The sequence below is a fragment of the Stigmatopora nigra genome, chromosome 11 (assembly GCF_051989575.1).
Source record: "Stigmatopora nigra isolate UIUO_SnigA chromosome 11, RoL_Snig_1.1, whole genome shotgun sequence".
NCBI classification, from domain to species: domain Eukaryota; kingdom Metazoa; phylum Chordata; class Actinopteri; order Syngnathiformes; family Syngnathidae; genus Stigmatopora; species Stigmatopora nigra.
The window spans coordinates 3,067,802-3,087,668 of record NC_135518.1 but is presented as its reverse complement, the minus strand read 5'-3'; the positions used below and the strand labels follow the sequence as shown (position 1 = coordinate 3,087,668).

General features: G+C 37.4%; 1 protein-coding gene across 2 annotated transcripts in view; it reads left to right on the top strand.

Annotated features, from left to right (window-relative positions):
- The window catches only part of gli2a (GLI family zinc finger 2a), a 69,455-nt gene that overhangs the window by 14,161 nt on the left and 35,427 nt on the right, over window positions 1-19,867 (top strand). Inside the window, exon 2 of one of the 2 annotated variants that reach the window (XM_077728403.1) lies at window positions 6,663-6,792. In XM_077728403.1, the coding sequence (XP_077584529.1) occupies window positions 6,684-6,792 (109 nt within the window). In that variant the 5' untranslated portion in view covers window positions 6,663-6,683. Of the gene's footprint in view, window positions 1-6,662; window positions 6,793-17,631; window positions 17,669-19,867 lie in introns of those variants that run through there. The other variant, XM_077728404.1, reaches the window with a different exon arrangement.

Below are 19,867 nucleotides of genomic sequence, written 5' to 3'. Positions count from 1 at the left end.
ATGTACACAAATTAGATTTGACATGCACAAAAATGCAAAGACAAAATGTCATAACGCAAGACAATGCGGCCGAAATGGTCATTTATTTCAAAACAGAGAAAAGATAAACAGATAAAAGGCTAAACAATTATTTAGACATCTTTGAATTAAATTCAAGAAGAAAAATGTATCTTGCATAAAACGTGGAAGAAAATTACTTGTGCCTGGCATTGCTCGCTCTGGGCGCTGCCATCTTACCTTTTGCCGGTAGTTAAACGTGCTCTGACTGGCCAGACGTGAAAAGCCTAGACCGCTACAGACACACTTCCTGGTTGTACTGCTCATGTGACTGCCTTTTTTAATTTGTACGCATGCAGGAAACACCCTTTCGGAAATCCAATAGACGATCCTTTCGATCAATACTGTATTTCAGAAATACCGCAAACGATGACTTTTCCCCTTAAAGTAACACATTTGTACTCCCCATTAAAACCATGAATATGGAGGTGAAAATTGTAAATCGGGGGTGTCTTATTTAAGAGACAACAAAGAATTCAACGATTTTAAGTCAATTTTAAGGGTGTGGCTTATACGTGGAGGCGGTCAATGTGCGAGAAAATACAGTACTACATCTGCATCACTTAGCATCAAAGGTTCCCAAATAAAAACTCAAACATGCATCTTTTCTTTCATTCTTTTCTTTTGAGGTTGCATACCATCAGCTTCACATGTGTTTTCAATTGGTTCAAGGAGACAGATCAACTACAGGATATTGCTTTGTAAGAAGGGTTAGACTTAGAAGTGGGGTAAGCATTCATCCTTAGGGAGTATTCCGTCCTGTTTTAGAATTTTTTAAATTATTTTTTTTAACTTTACATCTATCGATATACTTGTTTATTATAATACACTTTCCGTGAAATACTGAGAAGGACAATGGGCGTAATGAAGGGCTCGCACGACAGAGACACCAAATTACTAACTGCTTGGATAACTAATTCCAGCTCAAAATAGTTGCTGTTAAATCATCTTGTTGGTGGTAGAAATACAGTTTACAATGTGGTAAACCATACAACAAAGTTTTAGACTGTGGTTTTCAAATTAGTTGCCTGCTTGAAACCGCCAATGGAAGGACTAAATATGAGCTAAAGAAGGAAGTGTTTGGTTAGAGAGGAGAGCTCACATTAGGGAGAACAAATAGAAGTGTAAATTAAAGGGCTCTAATTAAATTGCTTCACAAATCTAGGGCACGTCTCATGTGCTGGTCAGAGTTTGGTAATTTGAGTTCATTTTCATTTATAGCTGTTTTTTGTCAGAATTATTTTTGGAGCATTTTGGATTGAGACACAGTACATTTGAATAAGAATATGAGAATTTGTTGATTATTCTCCCAGCGATCAAACCCCATGCAGAAGTCAACAATTCATAATGTTAAATGTTAGAATTGTAAAATGTCGTACAGTGTTCCCTCACTTATCGCGGTTAATGGGAACCGGGACCACCCGCGATAAGTGAATTTCCGCGAAGTAGGGATTCCCCTTCAAAAATTCTTAATTAGAATTTAATTCCAAAAATCTATATATATATATATATATATATATATATATATATATATATATAATTTTTTATTAAAAAAAATACCCCCCTGTATACAGTACACCATATAGAATACGGTTAGAGTGAAATTCATGTTATAACAAAAAAACTGTAAAATATGTTGTTTCAATGTAATATTTGTATTTTTTTTCCAAAAAAAATCCGCAAAGCTCTGAGTCCGCAATAGCTGAACCGCGAAGTAGCGGGGGAACACTGTACAGTTTTTTATTCCAATTGCCTAATTTTGAAAATAGGACCTTGAAAGAACTTCTTTAGTAAATACTGTATTTTCTCAACGGAAAAAGAGACAGACAATAATTTAATGCAAATATGTAAGACGTCCAGATAACGGATCGTATTAATGTCACAAGTACTGCTACTGCAATTATATTGATATAGCAAGATAAATGCAGCTTAAAGTAACTGAGTAATAGTAATTTTTCTTACCAATAGGAATACTTGAGTGGATGTTTGCAGTAGTATTTACAGACTATTTAATGAATTTGGTTGGTTTTGTCTAGCCATAGATTTTCAACACCTTTTATCCCATTTAGGGTTGCAGGGTTCTGGCATTACTAAGAAGAGTGACATTTCAGCTTATCCCCTAAGGAACTACTAAAATCTTGATGATTTTTTTGTAGAGAGTGGATCTTTTCTAAGATGGGTCAAGTTCCTGGTGGACACAGTATTGAATGGCAAAGCATCTGTTCGGAACTGGATCTCGAAAAATACAATTATTCATGCCTCTTATTTATAGTCATGACACCTGTCGACCTGTAAATTTGGTGAGTTGGCACAGGCATTCCTTTTAATTTTTTCACATTTCAGCGTAATCCGGAAACCTGTGTCCATAGGCCGTAAAGTTTACCACAAGTGAAAGGACTATTTAAAAGCTGTCCAAAACAGTTATTCGCTTTTAGCAACCCCCCTGTGAAGAGCACAGTCTGAAAAAAGACCATTCTGTCATCCATTTCAGGGGTTGTCACATACCGACGGTTGTCATTGGGCTCTTTGGTCCATGACCAAATCTGTCCTTAACCAAGCAGAAGGTTAATCAAATTTTAACCTTGGATGTGGTGAATCTTCTTTAAAGGTAAATTATAATGGTTGTCGTGACTAATTCTTTCCAAAAGGCTGCTAGGGAGTTTGGAATGTTTGGCGCGTCTAAAAAGGCTTGGATATTCATTGGGCTGTTTTAGAAAGCAGTCAATTATTTTAATTATTATTACTCCAAATTAATTAGCTTGTAAAATATCAATTACTAATTCCTTCAAATAAAAATAAAAACATTGAAGTATCTAGAGCCCAACAGATAACGACTGTTTTTCTCCAGGTCGGAAAGAATCCAATATGATAAGGACACAAAAATATGTCAAACAAAGCTGTATTTTGGCTTTTAGATGTTGTTTTGATAACCTGCATACTTGTCACCTTCAGAAACCTGAGTTTGAAGGTCTACAGGTGCCAGACCTTAGCTACTCATCTCCAGTATCTGTGAATCGGACGGAGTCAGTCGCAGTAGTTAGCAAGTATGTGCACAATATCCTTTGTGGAACGTGAGGCTACCAGCATGCGGATCACATTGACAGAAAGATAGGCAGGAAGAAAGTTAGAAGCCTGGGTATCTTCAAAATGAAATGGTCTTGTTTGATCTGTGTTTTCATTCCTTTCAGTGTTGGTGAAAGGGGAGCTGTTGATTGGTAGTAGAGGAGAGGAACACTTGAAACTGAACAAGGCTGTAAGAAAAACACTGCATGTTTGAACACAAATCTGCACGTCTCAGGGAAAGGGGGTAGAAGATAAAGAGAAGACAAAGTATCGAGAGGGAAAAAGGGAGGCTCTCTAATTGTTAAAATGTACTTTCTGTAATCGCACATCCATGACAGTGAGCCTGACTTTTTTATATCTATGTCTAAGTCTAGGGTACCTATAAAAGAGCCTTTACAAATTAGGGCTGTCCCAATCATATATTTTAGCATGTGACTCTGAGTGATCGGTTTGCAGAATTTGCTGATACCGAGTTCCCGAACCGATACCCAGGAAATGTATTAAGTGGGAGAAAAAGTACTATATCCAAATGTCTTTTAAATATACTATTATATTTGTTTTGTGTTTTTTTAATCCAATATGGCTCGTTCAACATTTCGCGTTGCCGACTCCTGGTCTAGAGTGTAGTCTACCTTTTGCCCGAAGTCCGCTGGGATAGGCTCCAGCCACCCTTGCAAGAATGAGCGGTACAGAAAATGAATGAATGAACTTTCTCATGTAAATCTTGTTCATGTTGCTCTGGGTTGGCTAGTCAACCAGAAAATGGGAAAAAGTGGACCCTTTTATTCTCTTTCGTCCTCTGCCAGTTGCTTTCTGACGACTGCATGCTAGGCCATCAGAGGGGGGCTATCCAATCACCGGTAGTGTCATGGCACGAGCCTGTTGAGGGGCATAGTGAATATGGGAACTATGTATAGTGCTTCACAGAGTTTGGAGAACCCCACATACAATTTTGTCATATAATATGTACTGTAGACTTGGACCAAATCAGCAGTGTGCACAAGTTCCATTAGGCAAATCTACCCCAATTTGTTATGGATATGAAGATACCCGTTGTATTTCTGGCACAAATCTCATAGGAACATTGTTTGCAAGTGAGTCTTCATAAGAAGATATTTGAATATTCTTAATTGAAGATTCTGTATTTCCCCAATCTAATCAATTCAAAGTGTGACAGGAAACTGAATAATGAACAAAAAAAATATGATGTACCTGAGTTGAGACAAATTAGCTTGCTGATAGTTCCAGCGGGGAAAAAAAAAGAAACAGGTGCAGGAAAACCCTGTTTGTTGTTCACGTCTAATTGGCTTACATTGGCTCCGTGACAGGCGGCTGGCACCTCTGAAGACTCACAGACATGTTTGCTTGTTCACATTCATGTCATAATAGAAGATGACATGTTTGCACCGCCACATGAAACCGTCAGCAGCTCATCACACATTCAATCAAATTCTGAAGCTGCATTTTACTTTCTAACCTGAAGCCTGTTTTTGTTTCAACCTGATCCGTATGAAAAAGAAAAGGGCCTCCTTAGCCAAGCATGGTTAAAATAAATAAATATATAAAAGAAAAACTGTTGGCAATTTTATTTGTGCAGATAGTAATCTTGGAAATTTATTATTTTGTTGTAGAATTTTTTTTGGGTGGATGTGCTACACGAAATTAATTAAGTAATGCTTTTTGTGGCGATGGCGGGTGAGTGATTCGCATGTTGACCTCACATCTCTGGGGTCCTGGGTTCAATTCCAGGTTGGTCCATATCAATGTATATTCAACATAATCTCAATAATTAGCTTTTCTTAAACTACCATTGCATTGCTGAAATGGATGTTGGTTCCAAAAATTGTTTACGACATATCAACTTTTTTTTTGTGATGAGAATCTGTAGTTTTGCTGTGCTGCATAAAACAAGCGTCGATAAAACTGTTGCTTTAACCAATCAAATTTCGAGTTGGCGACACCAAGGCCTTCTCACAGGCTTAGGCATACGACATCTCTTTCACCAACTATGATTGGCTAGTGATAGGGTGGACTAGCCAGAGCTACCAAACTGGAGCGAGCTGTGCAAGCAAACATATTGTTGTGTTGATATAATAGCAGTTTTCTGCTAGGAGAAGAAATTGATTTGTTTGCAGACTTACTGTCAAAGCCATTGTCAAGACGGACTTTTCAAGAAAAGCTGGACATGATTAGGAAAGGTCGGACAACTCCGAAGCAAGCAAACCTGTCTCAACCGGGAACGAACATTTTCAGTCCTAAATAAAAACCTGTGCCAGGAATATGTCAGGACAGGCTCGATTTGCTCAACTTTCAATTTTATGAGGTTATTATTGATGCTTTTTTACGTGTCGCAGCTGTACCTCAGTAAACGTTTTATAGCCATAAAATAGAATTTGAGGGTTGGATTGATTCAGGCATAGCAATGAAGGCGTCGGATTGAAATTCAAGGCCAGCCACTACATACTAGTAATATTACTAAAAGATCAGCATATTGAACCCTTGACCTAACAATCATACATGCTGCTTTTACTCATCAGGGTCCCGCGCGGGTTTATGTAGCTTACTCCAGTTGACTTTGGGTGAATGACTCTATTTATTCACATTAAAGTGTTCCCTTTCCTCACAACATTATGTAAACGTCTGTAGACATTTTCTCACAAAAGTCTGAAAATGAATGAAAACCAACTTGCATGAGAACGTGGAATGTTTTACTCACAAAACTTGACCAAATCATGTTTGTTAGCAGAAGAGAATCATCCGCTCAAGTCAAACAAGTGGCACGTTGCCACGTCACCAATCCATTCAAACACACGAGGGTGTATTGACACAGTGTGTGACTAAAACCTCACCACTAAGAGCCTCTCACATTTACAATTGGAACAGAGTGAGCACTGTGAACTCATTACATCAAACTGAGAAAAACCCATGTGTGTTTAGGGTTTGACCTGACATTATTTACACTGACAGAATAAATATGTCGACAACCATAATGAAATAACCATGTAAATATTGAATTATATTTGCTCTTACCTTTTCTGGAAAAACTCCAAACCTTAAACACTTACTAATTTAGCAGAAAAAGGACAACAAACCAAGAATTAATTCTACTGACTAAACAAACATCAAGACGCCTTTACTACATAACAATGTTACTCACTTTACTAAATTGTACCTTCTCGAAAATGGAGATGGAAATGCTAATATGCTGATAGTCACTTTTTTGGGGTAAAAATGTTTTTTAATCTTATTTCAAATAAAGTGTATACATTTTAATGCAAGTGAACCAGGTATTTGGTTGGATCAGTATAATTTCTTTGGCAAGTTTTGGTAAAAAAATGGATTGTTTTGATTTTTTTTTTAAATGGACCTATATGTTTTTTATTTTTTATAAATGTTGAATTAGAAATCATGTGATTTGCGTGGGAAAAAAAGAACTAAAAGAATATGAAGTATAACGTGGTATCTGCATGAAAGGAAAATGAATTGTACGATTCCTCGTATGTTAACAACCAAACCTTACTATTGTCCATGTTTCTTTCCAGGTTGACGGACACTCCAAGAGTATGGAGACCTCAGCTCCAACTCCGAATGAGAAAAAGGAATGCAAGGTTCCGAGTATGGATGGAAGCAGCTTTTCAGAAGTTCCAAAGAAGCCATCTCCCACCTCCAGAGGTAGAACATTTTTCCATTACTTTATTCATGTTAAATGTCTCATCTGATTATTGAATGTTGTGGTTGGAAGGGAAAGAAAAGAGCTAATATCATTTGGTGTATGTCGCTAAATTAAAATCTGAAAGGACACAATCTCTATTCATGTGTTCTAATTGATTGTGAACGTCGTTTATACAAAATCAGAGTAACTAAATCTTTTCAAAGCTGTTCCAATTCTTTAAATTTACATTCAAAGCAGGCCTGAACTCTTCCATTACAGTATTGTGACATTCTAATTTAGCTGTTACAATACTACTAAGTTATTGAAAATTTCATTATAGCGGGAGATGAGGACTTCTTTAGAGTAAATAAAATCTGGATTCTACTGTTGTATTCTTTTTTACCCCATGTCGATGACATTTTAATATGCAGTGTATGGTGGACGACTGTAACGAAATAAATATTTTTTTCTCTAGTTGTAGCTGTACTGCTAGTAGCGGTTGCCATTTTTCTATGCTCAGATGGCTCTCCACATACTCATGCGGTTTTGTATACCGTATTTACTTGCATATGCGGTGCCCCGTGTATAAGCCACACCCTTAAAATTGCCTTAAAATCGTTGAATTTTACAATTTCTTGCGTGTAAGCCGCCCCCTGATTTACAAATTTCACTTCAATATTCATGGTTTTGATAGGGAGTGTTACTCTGAAGGGAAAATCTTAAGAAAAAACATCAAACATGGTATTTCTGAGAGACTGTATGAATCAAAAGCACATTATTAGGGTCAACATCATAAGGTATTTTCATCCAGTAATGGTTGTTTTCTTACGAAATATATTTTTAATTAGATGAACGACTGTATTCCTTAATGCAAATACCGACCGAATACAACATTTGTGGCTTCAGTACATGGTAGTTTTTTTATAGAAAGTATTCAAATCAGAAATGTTCATAAAAATGTCAAAATTTACGCTCAAACACAGAAAAATGGCAGAAGACACTCAACTCAGGTCCAAAAAAGAAAAACGGCAGGGACCAGGCAGAATCCGTTGCTTTTATCTGTAAATAAAGATCTCTCAGCGGCCTGGATGGCCGGGAGCCTTTGTGAAGGTGGATTTTTTTTCAGAAATGCAAGCCACGGGTGATCTTACAGTAGACTCTATCTCCCTTATCCAAAAAATAGAAATCTATGAGTGGACAGGACGACCCAGAGCCTCGGCTAGCAAAGATGATGGTGGAATTTCCCAGAAATGTTTGAATGTGCAAGCAAGTGAAGTGGCAGTTTAATTTCCCCCCCAAACAAAGGCTGCAATAAAAACAAAAAACGTGGTCTTAGTACTTTGAGAACGTTTAAATCTGGCTCAGACTTTGAAACAAACTGTGCCAGAAATTGATGACAAGTTGGTCATATCTATTGAATATGGCAGTCGTCTTGACAGTGTCATGTCAGCAGCGGTCACAATTCCCCATCACTATGTTCCTTGTGCGCGCCTCCTAAAGATTCCATCGATGATCCAATGCCTCTCAGAGGACTTGGACTAAAGCTCCTAATCACCAGTTTTTTTCATTTAAATCAAGCGGAGAGGAAGTATTTTCACTGTGAGTACAGTACTGAAATTATTGACAATTGTATTAATAAATGGATTATATTTAGATACTACTTTGTAGTCTTCTCATATGGCTATAGCTGTGAAATTTAATAAATACACTTCTTGATAATTGTACTTGTGTACTAATAGTATGGTAGTAATAATAAGGGTGATCCTACTTTGTGTTTTTTGTAATATCGTGGCCATATCTGGTCTATAATGACACAATTTGAGGGATTAGTGTAGTTTGTATTTCCTTTTGGACAATCTTCAAGATTGGTATGAAAATATTGTACAACACGATCTGTCAAAGCAACATGAAAACACAGATAGGGGCTACATCATTTGGGGGTGTCAGAGAGCTGATAAAAAAAATGCTATAATGAGGTCAAAAGACCTTGTTCTCACCTCCCGCGTGTAAATTTCATGAATTACTTAAAAAAAGAAAAAGCCTGCCATAGGAGTGGACGACATGGTGAATCAGAGGCCTCGGATAAAGGCTGTCCTTTGAAATGCAAACAAGATGTCATACGATATTGTGGTGTCTCTGATTTTTTTTCTTCGTAATAATGATCTTGGTGGCCTGCCATAAGATGAGCCGTGAGCATTAATTGTTTAGGGATGCGGGGTTGAAACTAGGACGTTTCAGCGCACCCTCCCTGGCATCTCCACAAAGGGTCTGCAAGTATTTTCAAGTCAGCAAAGGAAATATCTAACTAGCTTGGAGATGAATTATTTATAGTTATGGCCATTACATGTCATGTCAATCAATAAGGCTTGACAATTAATTACCTTTTCTCATTGACAAAAATAATTCTCACTGATCTGGGGCGATATAAGTAATATAACATTTGAGAGTTCAACCTGGGTCAAAGTCACAAAACAAAAATAACCATTAAATTAGAGCTTTTGTTTTAATTTGCGAAAATGTGATGAAAATGGGGTTTAATGAGGTCGCGGGACCCTGTTCATGCCTCTAAGGCACCGACATTATAAATTACTTAATGCTGGTGGTGGACCCAGCTTGAAGACTTTGAAGCCCTTTAGAAAGACACAAAGGCATTATCTTAGGGCAACTGCAGGATCAAATCATTAATACCACCATAAAACTGATTAAAACACTTAGGAGGAATGCAAAAGTAGAACATTTGGTTGTCTGTTGACATTTGCTCTGCTTTTGTTGTCATTTCCTTTATTCATTCGGTGATCCAGTTTTTAAGCATACATGTGCAAAAAAAAAATAGAGCAAATGTGTATATAGTACATCAAGGTTTAAATCCCTTTTTAGTTTGGTGAACATAATTCTAAAGGGGCATTATTCATTTGGCTGGGTTGTATTTAAGAATTTCAGATCACAACCAGGAACCTCAATAACTTTACAAGGTTAAAAAAAGACAACAACTTAGAAACACACTAAAATGTGTTTGGGTTCTTTATTTATAATCAAGAAGTTTGTTTTAATGGAGGTATGCCTACTTTTTTGAGCTGTTCGGTTTTGGAGTGTGAAGACATCTTGGAGGAAGAACAAAACATTTGAGATGTGTGTAAAAGAAGTGCAGGTTTTCTAAAGTCTATGTAAGATAAGGATCAAACTGCTTTCTAGTTAATGGTTCTAAATGGACACCCGCCTTTAGTGAGACAACCTGCATCTTTCTCATGCTTCCACAAGCTTGTCTTTGCAACCGGACTCCATTTTCCCAGGATTTACGAGCCTACATTAACCTGAGCCTTAATTATGTCAGTGTAACGTGTTCAGGTAAGGTGCCTGCTTCCAAAGCAGTAAAACATCAAACCCTTTCTTAAAGAAAAACTATGAAAAACATGCCCTCACTTCCATTTTTGACAACATACTGCATATGTTCTTGTCTTTTGTGTTTGCAACTCTTTAGGTCGTTTTAATTGGAACTGCTACAACTTGCTTTACAAGCTTATTAAAAGTATTCTCAGTTTGTTCAAGGCCTCCTGGAAGAAACTGATCCCATGCTTCCTACTCAAGTAGTGATTGGGTTATTAAAAGTAGTGCCGCCCGTTGTTTACGGCATTATGGTCACACAAAAATAATCCTTCAAATAAGATAACATAAGTTGGTTACGCGTCTGAAAATCACTGACCCTGTTGATTATCACTAGCAAAGTGGATATGCTTTTAGTTATTTTATTGATTTTCCACGACAAGCCAGCAAATTAATATGACATTTGACAGTGCACAAGCCCCCCCCTCCCAAAAAAAAATGTTTTCGAATGCTAACATTTTGATAAAATGTATTAAAGAATTTTCAAATAGCAATAAAATTGCTGCATCTCTTACCTTTTTAATGAACCAAGACATTCCAAATTCAGTTAAAAATTGAATAATCTGTAATTTACAAAGAAAACACTATTGACTATAGTGTTGTTTAATGACAACGTATAAATCCTTGGCCATTTTCATTTGCACGCCGTGGAAGTTAAAAAGACCTTTACAATATATTGATGACCAACTAACATTACGTAGCAAAGTTTATTTGGCCAGTATTACGAACTTGAGTAAACTGCTGAGAGCAATATGCTGTTAATTCCTACACACTATCATATATTTGATTATTGCGTTTTTCCAATGAGTTTATGGAAATATTTCTCTCAGAAGACAAAGATGAGGGTAGTCTGCTACGGCTAATAGCTGTTTACTGACATATGGCTCAACCAAACTAATAATAAGGTTGTTTTTTAAACCCTTTCTTCCCTCAATTTTTTTGTGTGATTTTTATAATGATTATATTTCTGTCGCATGCCACCTCATGGTGTAGTGGTTCACTCGCCTAACTTGATCCGGGCAGGCAAGGGCTCTATTCCCAATGGTGGCGGTCTGATTGTGAGTGTGTATGGTCGATTGTCTCTCTGTGTGCCCTACGCCTGACTGGCGACCAGTCTAGGGTCTAGTCTGCCTTTGGCTCAAAGTGAGCTGGGTTAGGCTCCAGCAACCTCCGCAACCCTTCCGAGGGTTCGTGATATGGAAGATGAATGATTGAATAGATAAAATCTTTTTTAAATGAATTAAAATAAATAAATAAATAAAAACACAATGCATACAGTCTCACTCTAAACATTTTTCATAAGTAGAGAACCCTGTGCCTACGTTGCTCCGTAAATAACAACTTGAATAACGACCACTGTTCAAAGTAGAATGTGGCTATCAAGATAAAAAAAATTGGGGTGTTAATCATGGCTATCGTGGCTCAATTTCAGATGCAGGTCAGGCGCTTAACTGTGTCTCTCTGGAGGGCGCTCTGGAGCAGGTCATGGCCCCTTTGGCAGAGAAAAATGTCCTGGTGAATTAAAAAAAAGGAAAAAAAACAACAACAAAAAACGCACTCCTCCCCACTTTTTGCTCTATCCAAAGGCCTACTCCAAAGGGACAGCCACTAATCTTCCTGAGAAAGGGAATTCTGCCTTTCTTTCTGTGTCCCTAAATGAGGCTCTTATGCTGCTGTGGTTTTCACAGACTGGGTGAGAGGTAGAGGAATGAGGTGGGGGCACAGAGGTCAGCATTATCCAGAGATGACCGCATGCATGCCAGATCCTTTTGCCCCCTTTGGTTTTAACTTCTTGGCCCTCCACCTTAGTTGAAAGAATCAGCAAATTCCTCTTCTCAGTGGGGGGAATAATCAAAGACATTTAATTTTCACAACGTTTGAGTGAGCGAGTTGTTTTTGGCTAAGACCACTGAAAAAGTTCATTTTTAACAACACAATGTCTGTACATTAACAATTTGGCATCAGATGTCACCACACCTGTTATGATTTTTACCTATGTGTATTTACAAGCCTAAGAAAAAATCTGGTATTAGCGCATACAATATTAATATTTAATAATAATTATAGTTTTTGTCCTCCGGGTTGATAATATTTTATGTTGATCTAGTGCAAAGAAGATTCAGATTGTTTCTATTTGATGTTTGCCTCCTCAAATTTATGTTACCGAGCTTAAAAAAATTGTCACAATTCCTTTTTCCACCTTGTTGGTTTTTAATAATGCTATTGGAAAATGTTCTCAAATCAAAATATATGCACCAGATGCTCATACATACTCTTTCTCGGAGAACTGTTAGGAATTGGTGCAATAAGGTACTCAGCTTTTTCCTCCTCTCTCGAGGTGTCGCCTCAGGTCATCAAAGTATTTGACGCAAACATGTGAAAGTTATTTCATGTGAACTTGTGTCATGTGCTTGCCTCTGAACCAGCCTAACCTTTGGTGTGGGATAATTTGATTAGGTCTTGTAAACCTCACAGTATGAGAGAGACAAAATAAACATTGAAATAGCTTAGACATAGTAAAACAAAAATGTGTACTAACTCTAAACACGGGCCGGAGTTGCTTGTGTAAACTGACTGCAGGAGTTAGCTGATCTAGAGACGGACAGTATTTGGTCAGGCTCTAAACCCTTCCAACCCACACTCACCTGAAGACACATCTATGGTTCACTCTTATAAAAACATTGCTGGGGAAAAGAATAAACCACAGTGCCGAACTCTGCAAAGGATCTTACTTACATGCTTAGACTTGCAAGTGTGATCTTACTCAGAGATCGTTTATGAGCAGACTGAAGTTGAAAATGTTAAAAATGTAATTACTGTATTTTTACTTTGTCGGAATAGAGTCACACTTTTTTCACAGTTTGGCTGGGCCTGTGACTAATAATAAAGTCCGACTTATCTTGTTTTTATTTAGACTCTTGTTATCGGAAAAATATTATGTTAATATATTCCTATTTAGCTTGTTGTTCTGTATTTGACTATTGTTGCTTCAACGTTTGTTTGTTCTTGGTTTCTGATCAAACAAAAAAAATACCCTGACAAAAATTGTTTAGTCCTTTTCATTGTGTGACCTATATTCCGAAAAGTAATGTAGGCTACCTAACTCTTTTAAAAGAAAGAAAAAGTTTGTGCTACCTTCAGCTGTTGCTATGTCAATCACTATGGCCAAGGTGAGGAAATATTTTTTAGTATTTGATCTTGATCTGATATTTAGGATGTTATGCATAATCTTAGCAGAGCACTTTTGAAAATGTAATTACAGACGCTCCCCCACTTACGAACATTCAACTCACAAACAACGGTACATACGAACATGTCTGCAAATTGCGTTTATGTCGAAAAATGTTCGTAAGTTCGATTTTGTATTGCGCGCCTTTTTCTGAGTAGAGCTTCTTTCCGCCGCTAATACAGACGCCTGTCGCTGTGAGAACTCAGCTCACCCAGCATCCACCCTCTTCTGCCCAGTTCATTGCAGTGGGGAAGTGCATGACGAAACTTCAGTGCGCAAAGAACATTTTTCATTTCTATCATCAAATATCTCGTGCATCCATTATTCAATAGGGTTGGTGAAAAGCAAAAGGCTTGTAGTGAGGGAGATGCAATGAAGAGGCAAGCCATTTCATTTGAAACGAAAGTGGCAATAATAAAAAAGCTTTATGCGCGTGAGGAAGTGGTGAGCGTTGCACGGGAATACAACTTGAATTGTTCGACCGTCAGTACCATTTATAAACAGAAAGATCGAGCAGCAGGACCCAAATATCGAAAGTTGCACAAATCAATTGAATGATGCCATGCAGTGCTACCTCATGATTTTTGATGAGAAAAAAAGAGAAGAAAACTGTGCAATCGTCATTAGATTTAGTAAATTCTAGTAAATCTCTCTCTCCATCTCTCTAATGTATGTATACAGTACTGTATGTATTCTCTCCATTTTGTTAAATGTTTTTTTTTTCAGTACAAAACCAATGCTGGTTACGTATACAAGCCTTAAATATACAAATGCACCTATATAAACCTTCAATATACTTATATAATTTTCAGATAAATAAAATCGTAACCTGAAACTTTCATACCTAGAGGCATTCGTAAGTAGAGGTATGACTGTATTTGGAGCACAAGTACTTCTCACAACTACACATACACGTTCTTGTATACATGCTCGTAATATTACAAGTATAGAGAGTTCTAGTGCAAGTGCACAAGATATATGCATGTACTTTTACCTTAGTTTATGCAGCTAATGGAGCTATGGGAACATGCCGCACATCATACTGGGTTCCATCTCACTGTAAGGGCCAACCTCCATCGACCCCATTTCAGGAGAACCCTTGTCCAATTTCCGCAGTTTATCAGGAGTGAATGCCATTCTCCCTAAATCGAAATACGCTGAAGTCACACAAGACGAATTGTTCGTCAGAACTTGTTACTTGGATGATTAACAATGCACTCTTGTTACCGAATTCTTCCGGTTTACAGTGAGGTTGGATCAAGATGATGGAAGCCTTAGCAGTGGTATAAATTTCGAGGCATTTGAATCGGAAATTTGGTACTTTTGTGAAATGGTTGCTTCAAAAAACATTTAAGTGATAATTTTCGGGGATTTACGGAGTTTAGGGAGATTGTCGGGAGTCCGGGAGTTTGCGTTGCATTTCCGGCTAAACTCCTGAAATTCCAGAGTAGTTGGCAGCTCTGGGGTTAGAATTGTCTCCGGGGGTTTCATAACAGTGATTATAGCTTTGATGAAAGCTCAAATGACAGTGCTATGAGCACACGGAAGTCAACTGCCCCACCACTCATTTCAGATGTTTTGAAAGGATTTACCGTAATACTTGGAGTACGCGGGCTGGTTATTTTTGGGGTCAGCTCATTTGACCCCGAGACCATGAACATCTCCTAGGTTGACCCCAGTAAGTAGTGTATCGGCAAGAAATGAAAGTTAAGCAGTCAGGGTCATACAACATTTTTAATTTAGTGGAAACACAAGGCACACAGCGACTGATTGGGCACAGCCCATTTTAGAGAAAATGTTCTACTTTTAAGTGTGCTCTATAGTTGTGAAAATACCGTTTTTATTTTTTATTTGTTAGCCTGTCGCAATAATATGCTCTGGCATTTACTTTTCTAACCTTATATTGTGTTGAAAGGTTAATGTGATAATTATTATCCTTATCTAAAACTGGAATACGTGGAAGAGCAAGTTACAGGTTGTTGTCTTAGTTCTTCAGGTAATGGCCTTCCCTTTCTGCTCATCAACACTTTTAAATGTAGTTCTGAGAAAAGCTGACCTGTTTTGCAGCTGTTTCTTGCCAGTTCCAAACAACAAATTCCCTTAATGACTTGCTTTTCATATTGAAATTTGTCCTGAAGACTGGAAAAAAAGAATTCATATGACCCAACTCTCATGTGGAAATATCTTTGTGTGTCCATTATCCCATAACATAAGATGCACTCATGTCTTAAAATTGCATCTGATCTACTCTGAAAACTGCCTAAAGTCTGATAAAGTAGTCTTAACTATGGTTTTCTTCCCAAAAGTGTTGCTCTATTGTCCAAATATATAAAATATTATTAACTATTTTCTTCAATTTGAATTATGTCACTTCAAATGAACTTAGTATTTTTTAACATTTTTTCAAATTAATCTGCTGACTCTGAAGTGCCAGGAAACAAAATGCTTTGCTATGTTTATAGTGCCTGTCAACATGTAGGTAGCAAAGGTTCCACCTCAGAGCCCACTTCCAAAGATGTTCCCTTTTCAAGCCACCACAATATAGTTGTCATTTAAAATAAACAGCCAACAAAGGATATAACCGTTCTTCAGGAACAAACTTCATGTAGCAGTTTGATGAAGCCCAGACCAGATCTAGTGTATACTTCCTAGACTCCCACCCCGGGTTGGAGAACAGTTTCCCTCACCTCAGAGTGACCCCCGTCTGAGACAATCCAGATTGATGTGCTCTGCCTGCTTTTCACACACATTGTATTCTCTTTTGGGTATTTCCCCTGCTTTCTCTCTATCTTTCCATTTTAAAAAAATGCCTTATTTACGAGGCAAGGGGGAGGGGTGTGCCAAGCTTGCACCAAGAATGTCGCCATAAGGCAATGAGGACACTCATTGTGTGAACTGGCAGCTTCTCAGTCAGCTGTGTCTTTGAGGTTAAAAGGCTCATGGAAGATCGAAAAACTCTGGCCCCTGAGTTCCCGCCATTTGAAGTGAGTTGGCTTGAGTAATGGTTTAGCCATAAACATTCAGGATTTTTTTTATACGAACATAGTGCTGACTCTACTAACAAATATTTCTATGTTCTAAGGATTCAGGTTACAAAATCCCTCAACGAAAACTTTTTGTCTCTTGAAACAAAAGAAATTTGTAAAAGTTGTAAAGCGCAGAGGGGTTGCATTTCAATGAAGCTCCACTCGAAAACGACAGATAGACTATGACTATGACGGTGACCAACCAAAAGCCCCCTTTCCAGTCTTAATGCATCTTTATTCTTTGCCTGGGATAATAACCCTCAAGAAGGTGAAAAGAAGAAGCATGCTATGTTTTTATTGCGTTCACGCATTTTCGTACAGCTCAGCTTAGCAACGTAGGCCTTGGAAAAACGTCTTTGATTCTATTTTTTTCTCTTTTTTTGTGTTTTTCTTTTATTTTATACAAAGGATGTTAGAACAGGCAGTATTTATTAAAGCTCATCCGTAAATATATTTTGTAAGTAGTTACCACACATTAAATAATATATATATATATATATATATATATATATATATATATATATATATATATATATATATATATATATATATATATATATATATATATATATATATATATATATATATATATATATATATATATATATATATATATATATATATTATATAGATATACATATATAGATAGATATTTAGATATATATACAGTCGAACCTTGTGAAACGACTGCTCTGCCATACGACATTCTTGTCTTACGACGAAAATTTCGATCGAATAATTCGCCCGAGATACGATCAAAGTTTCGTGATTTGACCAAGCCAGGTGGCCATGGCACTGTCTTTTTTGCATCTTGTTCGTGTATAAAATATTTCTACTACCACTGGGCGGACTTTGCATTTCCCCACCCGCCCGCTTTTTCGCCTGCGTTGGGACATTTACAGGTGAACAATTTTACTATGGATTGGCAGAGTTATGCAAAGAACAATGGACAATGGACACGAAAGGCGAAATAATTGAAAAATATGAGTGGGGTACGTGTTACTGAGCTCGCTAGGCAATACGAGAGGAATACGTCAACCATTTCCACTATCCTTAAGCAGAAGGACGCCCATTGAGTTCACCTGTCATTTCTCCACCCCTGGTCTATCTCCTGCTTGCTGCTTCTTGCGTGATCCAGGTGTTTCTGATTGTCTCGTCAACCTATGTCTGTCTATTTAAACCTTGTGTATTTGTCCGTCGTTGGATTGTTTTGTATTCACGTGCTCTCACAATGTTCGGTCCGCCTCGTTTCACCGCAAGGTGGGGTTTTGTTCTTTGATTTTCGTGCCTTTGTTATTTTTGAGAACCTTCCTCAGTTATTGAAGTTTTGTTAGTGCACCCTCACTCCCTGTCTCTGCCTACTTGCCTGCATTTGGGTCCTACCACACTTCACACTCTGCAAATATAACAATTATGGGTATTAGTAATCTCCCTCATTTGTAGCTGTGGTTTCCAGCACCATTGGTATAAATATGCTGATTCCTTACGGAGCCAATAAACTTTATCCTTTTATTCCTTTCAAATGTCCCAAGAATACAGTGACAATTTCGCATTGATCCATGCATGACCAGAGAACATAATTGGTGACCATAATTAATTGAGTCTATGATAACTGGTGATTTTTTTTTCTTGCCAAGGCACCCATTGAAAAGACAAATCTTACCAGCACACCATCAAATAAAGTGTGAATACTATCAGAAAATGATAAGGTTATCTCTTTTAGTTTGTATGAAATGTCATTGCATTTTAAATTCACATAAAGCTAATGCAATCTATATGCAAAAAACTATTTTTTGAATTCCAGCAGCTTTTTATCCTCCAACATCTATCATCTGTGAACATTTTATTGTTCAGCCCATCACTTAGATAACTAATTCTATTTGTAAATTATGAATAATCATTCTCTAACTGAATGAATATGGATTATTTCCTGTGGCATCTCCGATAATATCACATTGTAAACAAGGCATTGTGGGACTTTATCATTAGTTGTAGTTTAGAATGGTTAGAAATTACATATCAAGTAAAAAAACAAAATACACACGTATTTTTAAATACTTTCCTGATGCATTAGTTAATACCGGCCATTTTATTGTAGAATACAATGGCTAGTAGGTTATCCCTGGCACTGAGTATTTCATGTTTACATAAGAACTCGAGGAATGTTCCCAGGGGACAAATGAATTTCCGTTCAAACCTTTGTGGAGACAATTGAAGTAATCCACTTATCTTCTATCCTTATCCTTCTATCAATAAAAAACATATCGTTTTACTTGCTCCGAGGCTTTTAAAAGTCTAGGGTTTTTCTGTTAAGATTTCTGCTTGGATAGTAGTTGCTACATGCACTGCTATAAACCCCTTAATCCCTGTGTCGCCATTACTCACCTGCATGTGCTGCCCTGGAGGAAGCAATGTCTTGGCAAACTAAATCAACAGGATTCACAAAGTTTTGCAGCATGTAATAGGCTAACATAAGTTTGTATTGTTGTTGGGAACAGCATGTGTTTTCAGATCTCCACGTCTGATTTCATTTAAGTTAGATACCTGCATTTGTGCCTTTGGACTGTCTACTAAGATTGAACTGTAGAACTAATTAGAACAAATGTTTGTGTGTGCTGGCATGCATGTACGTGCAGGGGCATGGACGCTTATGAGAATTTGTGTATGGCCATTGGCACTCTGCTTTGTAGTTAGGAACCTAGCCAACATTTTCTGATGGAATTTCCTGTCTGAATGGAGCACCCCCACCTCTAGAGCTACTCTTCTGCTCTTCACATCTCTTTTACTGTTTGCTTCTTTTTCTCTCAAGGCCTCTTGTAGTCTTTCTCTCGCTCCCCCTTTCTTTTATGGCATAACAAAGACTTTTTCCCCCCTGGCTTTCTCCCTGAGGTAAATTATTATTATTGTTAAGAATGTCCTTAAATACATGAGCAGACTCCATGCTTTGCCTCAGAAAAATCCTGTTCACCAACTTTGTTTGGAGAAAAAATTCCATAGAAGATGCTACAAAACCAATCCACAACGATTGTGTTGCGAATAAGACTCATGTTTTGACAACCACAGTCAGATCGGAAAGTAAAAGTCCTTCTTTCAACTGCTGGATCTAAAGTAGGATTCTATTGCGGGGTTTATACCACAGCCGTTTAAACAGAAACCTCCGCGAATTCTGCTGCTGCTATGACATGCCCACATAGAGCACCTCATTTTGACCACGCAAATTGCCACCATGTCTTGTGTATCCTGAAAATTTTGGTCACGTTGTGTTGTATTTATATTATAAACTACATGCAGTGGGTGGTGGGTGGAGGAACATCAAGTATGTGAAAATACACCAACCATTAAGGTGGAATAATACTACAGTAGTTTTTTCTGACAAGACCAACATAAGTATAATACAAAGTATAATGTTTTTTTTCACAAAACGATTGTGTTATATTAATGTAAAAACAAAAAAACATA